At 45.5% G+C, this 13,565-nt stretch overlaps 1 protein-coding gene across 2 annotated transcripts; it reads right to left on the bottom strand.

Annotated features, from left to right (window-relative positions):
• Window positions 1-172: 172 nt before the first annotated feature.
• Window positions 173-12,512, bottom strand: LOC148641810 (rab5 GDP/GTP exchange factor-like). Of its 2 annotated transcripts, none has more exons than XM_088618440.1 (9): window positions 12,404-12,512; window positions 8,948-9,112; window positions 6,870-7,009; window positions 6,446-6,597; window positions 6,073-6,142; window positions 5,436-5,571; window positions 4,888-4,982; window positions 3,711-3,967; window positions 173-3,074 (listed from the first exon to the last, which is right to left on the bottom strand). In XM_088618440.1, exons 2-9 carry the CDS (start codon window positions 9,100-9,102, stop codon window positions 2,757-2,759), a joined length of 1,323 nt encoding a protein of 440 aa, XP_088474566.1. In that variant the 5' UTR covers window positions 9,103-9,112; window positions 12,404-12,512; the 3' UTR covers window positions 173-2,756. The 2 variants fall into 2 exon arrangements, with proteins under 2 accessions (XP_088474566.1, XP_088474565.1); XM_088618439.1 differs by lacking the exon at window positions 12,404-12,512 and adding an exon at window positions 10,761-10,900.
• Window positions 12,513-13,565: the final 1,053 nt, after the last annotated feature.

The following is a 13,565-nucleotide window of genomic DNA, read 5'->3' as shown; positions in this document are numbered from 1 at the left end:
TGGACAGATTATTGGAAACACTGAGCTATAAAAGTTAAAACCCTAAACCTAAAAACTCTAAGGAGGGAGAATCAGTTTCATGTGTGATTTCTTAGTGTTTCAGTATAACAGCTCACCTGGCCTCACTTAATATGCTCATTGTTTTATGATTTTCCTTAAAAAGACAACTCTGTACATTTTGAGAAGATAGTTTATTGGATAAAAATAGGCTTTAGTTTTTAGGAGAAAGGAAAGGTGACTGCCAGAGAACCAGAGGTATTTTAGACAGCTTCAGGGTTGGCAGGAACCTGTTTCTGTTTTACAAGTGATTATGCAGCTTACAAATCTTAATTACAGCTCTGAAAACAAAATGATAGGGCATGTGTCCTGCACACGGTAGTCTTTACATTTTCAGTAATTCTGTTTCTGGATATGAAATGCACATGGAAAACTACTGTAGAAGGAACAGAAAGGAGCTTCTATCCATGTGCAAACATGTTCAAGACATGGAATGTACTGAAACAAGTTGAGAACATAACTCAATTTAGAATGATTATTAAAGGGATGAAAACAAAAAAACATTTAACAGCATAAACTAAATATGGTGAAACAGTTCAAATGTGCATGAAAAAAAGTTCAGAGGCACAGGTATTTCTATTATTTGATGCAAGCATTTTAAAGTATAGGGTGACAATTCCAAAAGACACGGCACGAGAGAATAAGAATTTATTGTTAATACACATTCATATCGGTTCTTCATGTGCTTTATTCAAAACTTCATGTCACCAGTAAACATCACAAGCACTACACAGACTGCTTGTACACAACACAAGGACTTGTGCTAGAGGCTTTGTTTACTGAACACAATCATTGTGAACCCACCCCCCACCCCCCCAGAAAGTTGCACGAGTATCTGCCGTATACCTCCTCCTTTTTTAGCCCTGCTGAAACTGCACACAACATCCTGCAGCAGCTGGAGATTAATTCAGAAAGCACTAGTACGCTTACACTGTAACTTGTTCCAAAATACAAGTAGTTGGTTAATAGTTATTTGTTCTTGTACCACTATGGTTACAAGGGTTGTGATGCACTGCTTTCCTTTCTAGATTTCATAGTTGCTAGAGTCCCAGCTACCTGAAGTTACTGTATGTTTTTCAGGCAGTGCTGCCAAGCACTCTATCGTCATGAATTTGGGTTGAGATAGTGGCTGTTTTCACGAGAACATTACATTTATTCCAGAGCCTCTTGAGAACCCAGAGTCTGGGACCCATAGGTGGGGTAGGCGATTGTCCTCTGATCGCTTACCAAATTATTAAATAATCATTTTCCCACCCACGGTCGGGCCTGTTAAGTTACATAACTTGAGTACACACGTGGGATAAAGTTAAGGAACACCCATAGCACAGAGCTAACACTCAGAGACAGACTTTAACAGGACATCACAGTCTAATACCAATACCAGCTTCATAAGAAAAGGCACCGAGGTGGAAGGTCCTGACTTCATTGTTTATACGCAAAGGCGCTTGAGGAAAGACAAAAAAAAATCAGAAGTTTAAAACTTTCTCTACTCCACTACAAACTACATAATTTAGACATGTTCTTCTATTGAGCACCCTGATTCATTTTAAAAAGTACAAGAAAGAGGCTGCTGAAATGAGACTAGCAGAATTGATTAGCTGTTCCTTAAATTACAGACCTGTCTCTTAGTTTTACTTGAGTGCTGTAATACTTGCATTCCACCACAAGAGGGAAGCATTGGTTATTTTGGGTTACAATCAAATAACAGTTCTTGAATACTGCACTTTAAAGCTCTGCGTTGTATAAATATGGCACTTCACTACACGTATCAGACTGCTGCTGAAAGAGGGGTTTTTTTCTACACCCACTCCCCTTTCTACACTCACCCACACCCACTCTGCTTTTACAGCGCATGTTTTACTTCCCCTCTGCCCTGGGAATGAAGCAATTCTGATTATTTAAAGGCCAGTTTAGGTTAAGCAGCCAAAAGACTTCTGTGCTTCACAGTTGACAAACAAAAACAATAAATATGCGGCTAAGATCACGTAGGATTCAACTGACATTAATTAAGGGAAAAATGAAAAAAGGTGCAAAGATGTAGGTACCTGAGAAGTAACCACTCTTAAGTATTGCTTAAGACTTCCATCACTTAAATATTCATAACTAAGTAGAAAACAAAATACTCATCTTTATTGGTATGTCACAGAGAAAGCAAGCAGGCAGGTACAGCTGTAGAATGAACTACTGGTACCTCACAGCTGACACTTTCCTAATTAAAACATGTTCAACGTGCAGTAAATGCAGCCTCTGAGAAAACAAATTTGTCAATGAGACCTCTCTGAGTTTACTGAACAGTGCTACCCTGTAGCAGGACCCCTCAGGCCTGCCCGATCCACCACAGAGAAGCATCCCCCTGCGCCGGCCCTTCACGAGGAAAACCTATTGAGTTACCCTGCACCCTGGTACAGCTGGTACTCTTGGCAATGGACTGAAGATAAAACACTGCTGTTTGCAAAAGTCTCAGCTGAAGGGCTGGTCGCCAAAACCTAACACTTGAGTCAGAAGGCAGAAACCAAACCGTGTTACTTGGTTTCCTGTTTTCCACAGAACTGTTACAATAAGGTCTCAAACACCAAAGCCTTGAACTTCAGCCCAGTAATTTGTAAACCCATTTTACCAAAGTAATACCTGGGGCTGAAGTTCCAGAAGCGACGGCTGTTCCTCGAACGTCAGACGCCCAGGCAGGCAAGCCCCTGAAGCTAGCTCTGACTCGGGGGCTCTGTGCATGTGAAGTTCAGGGGGACCTTGCCCTGGATTTCCTCCACCTGCGTCTGCACCGCCTGCACCCACCGCGCCAGGTCTGCCTGCAGGGCCTGCGCCCCCTCCGCCAGCTGCTCCTGCCGGCTCGCCACCTCCGCCAGGAGCTGCCGGTTCTTCCTGGCCCTCCGAAGCCCCTCGCAATCCGTCTCCGCCTCCCGCGGGGCCACGCGCTGGCCCTGCATGTACCCCTCAAACTCCTCGGCGCTCAGGTTCAGGGCCGGGCCGTCCAGCTTCTCGATGAAGGCCACAGCGCAGCACTGCCGGGAGAGCGGAGAATAGTTTCTGGGTGAACAGACGGGACGCGACAGACATATGATACACAAGATGATAGAAGGAACGTCAAATGGTTTTTTTTTTACAGGACTTGCTTACAGTACACATGTGGTTCATTCATTTTTATTGTTGCATATTAAGTCTCGTGAAAAGCATTCACCCCTTCCTGCATTTTCTTCCTACGGAATATTGACAGTGCTTCATGTGGGTCCTAATGATGTATACAGACAGTCTGAGTGAACAAATAACACCAACATTTGGTACTTGTTTCATTAATTTCATGAACAGTCATCCAACTTCCAGTGTCCCTGTGTGAAAAAGTCCCCCCTAGTTCAATCAATTCAACTAAAAGGCATAACTAAGGCGGTCTGTGTGAATACTTGATTAAGTAACCGGGGCTTATTTGCATCAGCCCTGCTCGGTGTAAAAGAAACTCAGCTGTTCGTCATCGTCATCGTCACCAGTGAAGCCCCACCCATACAGACCCTCAGAGCCACGCCACGCCCCGTTCGAAAGAGATTCCTGAAGGTCTCGGCAAAGGAGTGACGGGCGTGCGCCAGTCTGGGGAGGCTCTGGGGAGGCTCTGGCGCAGAGGCCCGCGGGCCCTTAGCCGGACTCACCAGGTTGGTGAAGCAGTAGCCGGACTCCCCGGCCATGAGGCTGTGCGGCAGGCCGAAGCGGGTGATGTACTGCGTGTTGGAGTGCAGCCGGGGCGGGTTGGCCTTCAGCACCACCAGGATCATGCCGGACAGGAAGTCGTCGGCGCTCGCCGGCTCCGAGCTGGAGGAGGCCAGCACCCGGAAGACACTCTGGCTGCACTTGGAGACGCAGGCCAGCTTGTCCTGCGGCGCTCGCCGGGCGTCCATCTCGATTATCGCTGCCGAGAGCAGGGGGCGAAACGCCTTCATCGTACGGCCACTGGGGCTCGGGAACTTTCAGAATATCTCTTCATCCACTAATGTTCTAATCTCTGCTTCCAATTCAGAGTCTCAGGGGGAGTCTATTCCAGCAAGGAACAGGCACAGGGCAAGATACATCCTGGACCGGACATGCACATACTCACAACTGGGCCAGCATTCCCAGAAGCCCGTTAACCTGCCAGTATGTCTTTGGACTGTGGAAGAAACTGGAGCACCCAGAGGAAACCCAAGAGAGCATGGGCAGAGCATGCAAACTCCACACAGACAGCACCCCAGGCCTGTAATTGAACCCAGCGCCCCAGCATTGTGACGCAGCAATGCTGACCATTGGTAGAATATAAGAGTGGCTAATTAGCTACAGCCCCGTGTAGGACAGTGACAGCTACTCAAAGTGTTGACAAGACAGGTGATCCTGGTGTTCAGGACTTTACACATTCAAGGCATAGATACATTTGAAGGCGTTCCAGGAAGTGAGTTTAATCAGGACTCTTGAGCACAGATCACTTATGTGCTCAATGAAAAGTCATGCTCAGTTGCCTGGCCAGACATGATGCCCTGATCCTGTCTGACACTGGTAGAGAGCCACTGGGGTCACTGGGTTCCATGAATGTGCAGGCCTTCACGTGGTCGTCTGTCAAAGACTATTATACAAAGCTGTCTGGTTTTGTGTGCACTTTACCCTGTTGTTCTTCAAAAATAAATTGAAAATAGCACAATGGAACGTACCAGCTGAATGAAATAATTGAAAAAGCCTACGATATCGAACGGAGATGGTGAGGACAGAACAGCATAAGGCATAGCATCTACATACATTTCAGAGCACAACAACAGAGCCATATTCTGTTATTAATCAGTGAGAAATTAAAAGGTAACTCACCTGTGATTGCAGGCAGGAGGGGGTCACTGTTGACCTCTAACCTCTCCTCTTTAATGGGAACACGAAGCATCTGAGGGGTCACCCAGCTGAGAGATCTGTGGAAATAGCAGTGGCAAAGATCAGCTTAGTAACTAGTTAGGCAGTGTAGATGTAATAGTAAAAGGCTGCTTCAGACATTCCTAAACCTAATACAGAAGGAAAGACCTCTGTCCAATTATAGTCCACCTCATTAGAAAAACTCATGTGGTGATTTTCTGGACTCTGGGCCTAACCTTCAGTGGTTTAGCAGGTATGCAATCTGAGATACAAATTTTGTTTTAACCCACATGGCCTAAGGAATGATATCTTTCCTTCTTCACCCTGTAAGCCTGAATGAGATTTTGAGAATAATTTCAGCCTATTTATGTAAATTTCCTCCAGAGGATTAGCTGTCCACTTGGTGATGTATTCTGGGATTTTCAGCATCTGTTCTGAACAACAGCCTATAAAAGGATGACTGTTACTGAGCTGTACTCAGCGGGCTTCCAGGTCTGTGGTCCGAGTCTCACCGGATCCTCCTCTGCAGGGCCAGGTCTTTCTGCTCATCGTCAGAGCTGTCATGGCAGAACACCCACTTGTGCAGACGCGTCATGATCAGCTTTTCAATGTGCTCCATCATCTGCACCGTCTGCTCCTCGGAGAGGCCTGCAGGACAGAGGGGGGGCAGCAGCTCAAGCCTGAGGGAATCCCACACCCTTCCTCCAGCTCACTGCATGTGCACAACCAAGCCACGGCCAAGCGCTCTTTCAGGCGAGCAACAGGCATTCCTCTCACACGTATCGGTTCTGTGCTCCACAGAACCTTTGGGTTCAGTCGGTCAGTCTCTCTCTATGGGTACAGGCAAAACGGCAGACTAGAACAGCACGAAAAAGACTTCTATCCCTTTCTTGACCAGAACAAATCCCAAATCTCCACTATACCAAAAACTGTGGATCAAACACATCCAGGCCAATTTCCTGCAAAAAATGGCCCTTGCGTCAATACGCTACTGACAATCAACCAAACAAGACAGTTTATACATAAGGCCATTCAGTCCCGTCAGACACACAGCACATGAGACCAGTCAGTTGTTCTTTAGTTAAATAATGGGGGCCAACCATAAGATACACAAGTTGTATTATACACCTCCAACTGCTTTTTACTCACTGCTGAAGTGTCCGGCGATACTCTGATAAAAATCCTGCACCAGATCCGACTGTTTCTGTACCGGCAGATCCTACAAAGAGACAGACAGGGGATCAGCCAATGCCAAGTTCTTCCAGGTTCTAAGCTCTTCATCTCAGCGACACTAGAAAGAGGTCTGCTGCCTCACCTTCTCAGAGAAGCAGTGTGAGAGGGCACTGGACAAAGCGTTAGCAGACCTGGGGCACAGTGGGCTAGAGGAGGAAGGAGAGAGTGGGGAGGGTGAGAGGTGGCAGGAGACAGGCTGTGAGTGACAGGCAGTCTGGGAGCAGAAATACAGATGGGAGACTGGCAGAGACGTGGACAGAGACAGGTAGTCGGTGAGAGGGGCTATTACATGGTAGGCCTCCATCGTGTTGACGAAGGCCGTGCAGCGCGACTGCAGGCTCTGGGAGAACGGCTTGCGCAGCAGCTTGAGGAAATTAGTAAAGTCTCCGGGCTGGAGGCTCTGAAACGCCTTTAGGGCAGCAGACTGGCTCTCTGTGGGCTCTGGGGACAGAGAGGAGACAGATATTAGTAAAACCGAAAACCCTGCAAGGGGATGAAGGAGCTTGACTGGTAAAGCCCAGGCTCAGAGAGCCGCCCATTGATAAAAACAACACAGCACAACTGACACCCACTTCAGAGCCAAACTAGAGTTCACAGGAAATCTGTGAAACAACCACTGTCCTTAGTTTACTAGTCAGGTGATGGGTGAATTTAAAAGCCTGTGGCTCATTTTGAGAAGATGATGCCTTTGTGTATGTAGAGGACCATCTCACCGTTGGGTTTCTTCGGAGAGGAAGAAGGGCCCCAGAAAAGCCTCTTCATGGTGTTGACTCGTCGCCCCTTTTCTGTGCTCTTCTTCTCCTCGAACTTGGAGAAGGTGATGGCTGAGCCCCCTTCCACACCGGGGCTAGGGCTGCGGACACAAAACAGCAACCCCACACAGACTTAGCCATCGCAGAGCGAAGATCTACACACCCCAGGGCACACCAGCCACGGGAAGTCAGAAGGAACGAGCGCATCCTAAACAAACGGGAATCTTTTTAAAACAGAAGACGACAAGGGGAATAGATGCACATTCATTGCTGTAAAGTACTGGCAAAATCTAGGCAGGAAATTAATTCAGGGCAAACCAAACCAGCAAAATAAGTATCGGAGAACAAGAAGAAAGGGTGGAAGGTATTTGGAACAGAGAACCTAGCCATATACATGAAACAGATTCCCTGGGATCTTTTAAAAAAGGGCTGAATGAGATGATGTTCAATGCTGTACTAGCAACTAAACAAATGATGAGCCCAATGGTCTCTTTTCACTTGTCACCTTGTACCAAAAGCACATGCTTTCTTCAAATGTACACAGGCTGCGCACTGAAGCTCACATGTACACACAATCAATTAGTGCACACGTGAACCCCAATCTCTCTAATGCACAAGAGATAAATACACTCCTTATAAGAACACGGCAATGGAGGGATACAGAATGATGTCATCTTTCTCCAATGCAGGGTTGAGGGGAGCCGGAGCCCATCCTGACAAGAACAAATGCAAGTCAGGTCGCCAGTCCCTCACACAGACACAAACACGCGCTCACACCAGGGCCCGTTTCCCCAGAAGCCTAGCAGCTTGTCCCAGCAGCAGGTCTTTGGACTGCGGGGGGAAACCGGAGCAGCTGGAGGAAACCCACAAGAACGCAGGCAGGGCAAACTCCACGTAGAAGCTCTCCTTGAACCGAACCAGGACCCCAGCTCTGCCAGGCAGCACTGCTGACCACAGCACCACCCTGCTGTCCAAACGTACAGTCAAAACATATCCAAGCTAACAGACGTGCTTTAAAAACACCTGAAAAGGGCAACACACAAATCTTGTTCTGGGGGTAAGTAGGGTCAACACAGGCGGAAAATTAGGAGAGGACAAGTAGGAACTGCTTACACATAAATGTAGCTTATCACAAAAAAAAATCCCTGTGTTCTCTCCTGCGCCTTAGGTGTTTCCATATCATTTAGAAATGAAAATGTAAGTCAGTGTGACAAAGTACATGATCACATTTAAACCCAGAGCTGCTGTTCTGGCTTCATGGCTAGCTGCATGCTCTCATCTGGAGGATTTCAGCGTACAAACGTGTACATTTCTTTACTAAAAACCTAGAGGGGAGCAGGGATCATATCAAATATCCAACACCGTCCATCTATATATGTGAGAGACCGTAATAAATATATCTTAACGATGACCCACATAATAGTTCACTGGACTGAATAATTCAACTATTCTCTATTTCTTCACGCTGTACTGAGAACAGGATCAGCTGGTCTCCAACCTTGTTCCACAGGTTTTTTTGTTGCACTTGAGTGTGCAGCTGGGGATGGTGCTGAGACTGTTCCATACCAGTAATACTCAACTTAGTACGCAGCTCTGTAACAAATCTACAAGTTCACTGCGATTGACCTATTTTTCTTTTTTTTTTAAGTGAATGTGAGATGCAATTCCATAGGAAACCATTAAGCTCGGTATTTAACCAACATTTGTACATTCAAAACAACCGCCAAGCCCTGAAGAATGAACAGATCCCACCAAATACCATCTGCACAATCCAGTTAGTCCACATCGTGTGCACATATCGTGCCAAGAATTTGGGAGCAGCTGCAGGTGGTCAACAGCATTGCAGCTGAGGAAAAGCAGCACTTTTTTTATCACGAGCTTTAGAATGTTTTCACAAGAACACAGAAACATGCAAGAAGGGAGGTGATCCACCACTGAAAGCTTCCTGAAAACGACTCTTTTCGAGTCGTGCGACGCAGGGCTCGGGGACACGGCCCCTGGACGTGTGCTTGGACAGTGCGGTCCACCACGGGCCCTACCTGCTGTCCTGCCTGCAGGCCTGCGCCCTGCGAGACCTCTCTCGCCAGCACTTGGAGCAGCAGCCCTGCCACGCGGGGTTGCCGTAGTAACCGCAGCCATCTTTGCACAGCAGCTCCGACTGGTCCACGTGAATTCCCCTGGGTTCCGCCCACATTCCTCCTGGCCTGGAAACAGGGGGCACGGCTTGTTAATGTCACAGCGAACTGTAGTTTCACAAGTGGTAAGCTTTGTCCTCAGATAAATAAACTGAATTGAATCAAAACTAAAATCCAGAGCAAAAACACCAGGTTATGGGTTAAGTAACACATGGGAAGCTTAAATGCTGAGCGTACAGTGTACTATAAGTAGGGCAATACCTAGAGCATAACTGCGTCACAGGACAGCCTGAAGTCATGCCTTGCTCGCTAGATGCCTCAGATTTACAGGAAGAGAGGATAAGAAATGTAACAATACTCATATAAGGAATCTTTGTAAACCCCATCTTATCCCTTCTGGTTTATCTTTTTGGAATGCAATATTTGAAAATATAAACTGGACGTTAGTTTGGACAACTCCTGATAGATATTGGGATATTTATTTGATAGGTATTACAAATAAAGTTAGAGATATCTTTTAAAATTGTTCATAAGTTTTATCCAGTTAAATTAGTGCTCTCTAAATTTAAACCTGAGCAGGATGATCTGTGTGTTTTTTGTCGGGCTGAAAGGGAATCTTTTGTGCACTTATTTGCGTTATTTAGGTGTGTGTTTGTGAAGTTGTTTTGGACGGACTTGCAGAGTTTTGTTTGCAGGCAGTTAAAGGTGTTTTTTAGATTTAAGGATTTTGATATTTTATTGTACTGTTTAGCAGAAAATGTGGAAAAAGAGCATTTATTTATAGTCAATTTATTAGTCATTCTGGGTAAATTTCACATCCAAACATCTAAATGGTCTAATAATCCCCTTTTTAGTACTTTTGAGGTGGAGCTGAAACACTATTTCAATTCTATACAAAATGTGAGAGATAATAAAGCAAGAACATATGATAGATGTAAAAAATACAATTTGATCACATGATTGACTTCATGACCTCTGGCGGTTAAATGTTTTTTTTCTGTTTGTTTTTTTTTCTATTGTACCTGTTTTTGATCCTCTGGTTGTACTTGTATTTGTAAATTCGGTTTAAGGGTTTAATCTCTGGACAGTGGCAGCACTCTGGAATCGTGTCAGCAATGCAATTTTCTTAATGCAATAAAAGTAATTAACGAACGAAGACAGCAACGCGTATAATCGTTATCTCAACGAAAATCGAAGATATAAAATACTCTTCAAAAATATTTTCGTTGTATAAAACCTGCACAAAGCTGAGGCCAAGATTACACCAATCGCCGCCCGTATGCAATCTCGTTGTAGGAGACAGGTTATTTACTAGACTAGTTATCTTTATTTAAGTTTTCCATATTTAATTAGTTTTCAAATAGGCTTCATACCCGCCGCCCTAGGCACCGAAAGTGAGTGATGCCCTGTTGTTGTACAATCATTTTTAATGACATAGAAAATAAAATCGATCAAACCCAGACATTTTCTCCCCCGGATCTCAAATGCAATTTAAAGAGAAAAACAGCCTGTTTTTCCTTGGAGTCTTTCTTTCCGGCGTTTCACTGCTATCTGCGCAGACAACTTTTGCTTGCTTCCCGGAGTTTCCGCAAATGCCGGTGCGTGATGTCTTGATGTTTACAGAGGCTGTCAGATCTGATTTCAGGAAACTCACAATCCCCTATTTCCCACCCCACTGCCCCAAACACAGCAAAAAGAGGGTTAAAGGGCAACTCACCAGGCTGGACGGCAGCAGTGCCTGCACTGTACTGCAACACCGGTGTATGAGCGAAGCTGACAGATAAATCAGGTCAGAGATAAAGTACGATTCACCCTCTTCTGTCTCTCGGCGCTTCGTCCGTAACCCGGAAATGCTACACTAAGCGTCACGAATGATCCGGAAGTGTATGCAAATAGTCGAATTTCAATCAAAGTAAAAGACTTTCAGCTACCACAGTAACATATGAGCAGTATAGCAACATTAGCCGAAGTGACAAGCAGCTGAAACACCTGCTTTGTTATTTCTTCATGGTTAACTGTAATTCCTTGAAAATTCAGCTAAAATTTGAGAGGGTCCTTTTTTCATTTTAAATCGCCTCCACTAATCTCCACGCTTGACAAATCTAAGATTATAATTTTTGTATTAATTTTACAGCACCTTTCTTCCATTTATACTACTGTAAAAATTGTCATTGCTATATTTTTTCATAGACATGTTTTTTTTTTCTGTTCAGTGAAAAGGGTTTTAAGATGCAAGCTTTTAAAGGAGCTGTATCTGTAATTTGTTATTAAATCAAATCCTTTATTATATTTAAATTCAAACGTTATTTTAAACTATAACCAGGGACAAAAACGTTTTTTTGCACCACCAATGGTGAGACATACAATGTTAAGACAGTCAGCCAACAGCAAATCACCCTTCTTCATTCCGTTTCAAGTATTTATTAATATTGTTGGTCTGGGTGGATCACCTCTAGAAAACTGCAGTGCACAATTGGATGGGGAAAATTTGTGCCTCTCCAAAGGTGGGTGGAATCTATTGCACAGACCCTCAGCTAATAGAAAATCACCTTGTTTTTGTCAGATAAGTGTCTTTGCTAAAGCTGCTGGGGTTTATAGAGCACCTCCCATTCCCAGACTGGGACCGTGCAGTGATGGTGCAGGGAGTGGTCTAACTCCCCTCTCAGCCACACAAAAATCTGTGCCACTTCAAAACTATTTCAAATCTATTCTACAGATCCTCAGTTAATAGGACATCACCATGGTTTTCTCAGATAAGTGTCTCTGCTAAAGTTGCTTTATAGAACCACTTGCTGTTCCCAGACTGGGACCGCGCAGTGATGAACAGGGAAAAGTGTCAACAACAACCGTGATCCCAACCAAAGTAATACCGACACTGAAGATCATACTATTGTGGCCAAAACCATAGTTGTGACACGGAGTAAGCGTACAATAAAAAAAATGGTTCTTAGGCACAGAGTGGTTGACTGGCAATGTTTTGAAAAGGTGTAAACTGCATCCATAAATCTCCTAACAGCCAAAAAAAGGTGGAGTGTGATGCTTGCAATGAGCAGTTTAACTTTGATTGTGTAGGTATGACACAGAATGACAGAGATATTGAATCTGTAGGGTTTCTGTGTTGATGCCGAACCAGGTGAAATTGACATATGATCGAAGATTAGAGAATTTCTCACGGAACATCTATCATCCAAAATTGGACGCCCAAGCCGGATATTTACAATGTTTTTTAAACTTACAAGGCTGTCTGTGAAACGGATAATAAGGTTCTTGAACCGCCCGTTGTCAGACACGTCATTGTTGACGCCTGGGTTACACTGTAGGTGAGCTGCGCGACACGGTGTGAAGTTCGCCTTTACTCACCGACTCCGGTCATTTAATCGGAGGCGTGGCTCATAATGTCTGCCCCCTGGGTGCGGCTAAGCCTGCCGGCCTGTCCTGGCTCCCACGCTGCCTGGGCTTGAGGCTTTCTGGGGCTGCAATTCCGGGCTCTGACCAGCAGGCGGCGCCGTCTCCCGCTGGGAGTCCCGGCAGCTCCAGTCTGCTGCAGACCACAACTGCGCCTTTGATTCAAAGTGAACACAGGGCTGCGAAGGGACTGAGAACGTGAGAGCAAGGCTGGGGGGGGAACCCAGGCTCTCACTAGGCCTGCCTTCACAGAAAACGTCCTGTTGATTTTCGGCGCGTGCTGCCGAGGAGCAGCTGCACAGTTTATCCCTTTCTATCCATCAACTGCCCTCCTCCCCCCCCACCCCAACTTCTTTTCTCCCTCTCTCTTCCCTCTATTCTACAGCCTTGACAGCTCGCCATCTCTGCACTGGAGGCCTTTTCATGGCGGGCACCTGTCAGGAAGGGGGTGAGGGGTGAGGCGCTAGATTTAACTGCTGCACCCAGAAGTGGAGGAAAAGTGTGTAGGAGTCTGGGAGGCGCAGGGGAGGGAGGGAGGGGATTTATGTCTTGCCATTCATCTTTGAAACGTCTCTTCTCTGCTGTCCTTCTCCCAAAGGCCTTATTCAGTGTGTTGCTGCGTGTGTTGGGACGATGTGTCCTGCCAGTGTGGGGTGGTTTCATCATTCCTCTGGACAGTATCCAGGCCGTCAGTACTAGTGATGCATTTTTCTGTTGACTTCCTCTCTGCCTTATTACATTTGTTGCAGAACAGCGACATATTTAGAACGAGTGGATAGGACGAACAATTTGTAGAATTAAACTCCTGCAATTGGAACATTTTACCTGCCTTGTATACAAAATGTTATCCAGACAGTATGTATCATTGTTCATGCAGATGGATTCTGAACCACAGCAGAGAACGAATTGAATAAAATTCAGGCTTAAACTTCAGTTTAGGCGTGAATGATAGTAACACCATTGCCTTTCTGGTATAATCTGCAATTAGACATGACTGGACAACAAAGGCTTTAGATAAAATATGTTCAAAATGGAGTTTCAGGAACTCTTGGGAGGCTATCTGCTCAGAGAACAGGCTAGGCCCTGTGGTGCAGAGGTTGCTGGTTCAGAACTGGGC

This window comes from Lepisosteus platostomus, chromosome 24 (genome assembly GCF_059453375.1).
Source record: "Lepisosteus platostomus isolate fLepPlt1 chromosome 24, fLepPlt1.hap1, whole genome shotgun sequence".
Lineage (NCBI taxonomy): Eukaryota > Metazoa > Chordata > Actinopteri > Semionotiformes > Lepisosteidae > Lepisosteus > Lepisosteus platostomus.
Note: the sequence above shows the minus strand (reverse complement) of the source record. Positions and strands in the feature narration are given on the sequence as shown.

Bases quoted from the DNA above. Each gene is read 5' to 3' on its own strand.
- LOC148641810 (XM_088618440.1), bottom strand. From the start codon at position 9,102: ATGTGGGCGGAACCCAGGGGAATTCACGTGGACCAGTCGGAGCTGCTG. The intron at 6,598-6,869 runs GTGAGATGGTCC...CTCTGTCCCCAG, and splicing joins CTCTCCGAAGAAACCCAACG to AGCCCACAGAGAGCCAGTCT. The intron at 3,075-3,710 runs GTGAGTCCGGCT...CTCTCCCGGCAG, and splicing joins GCTACTGCTTCACCAACCTG to TGCTGCGCTGTGGCCTTCAT.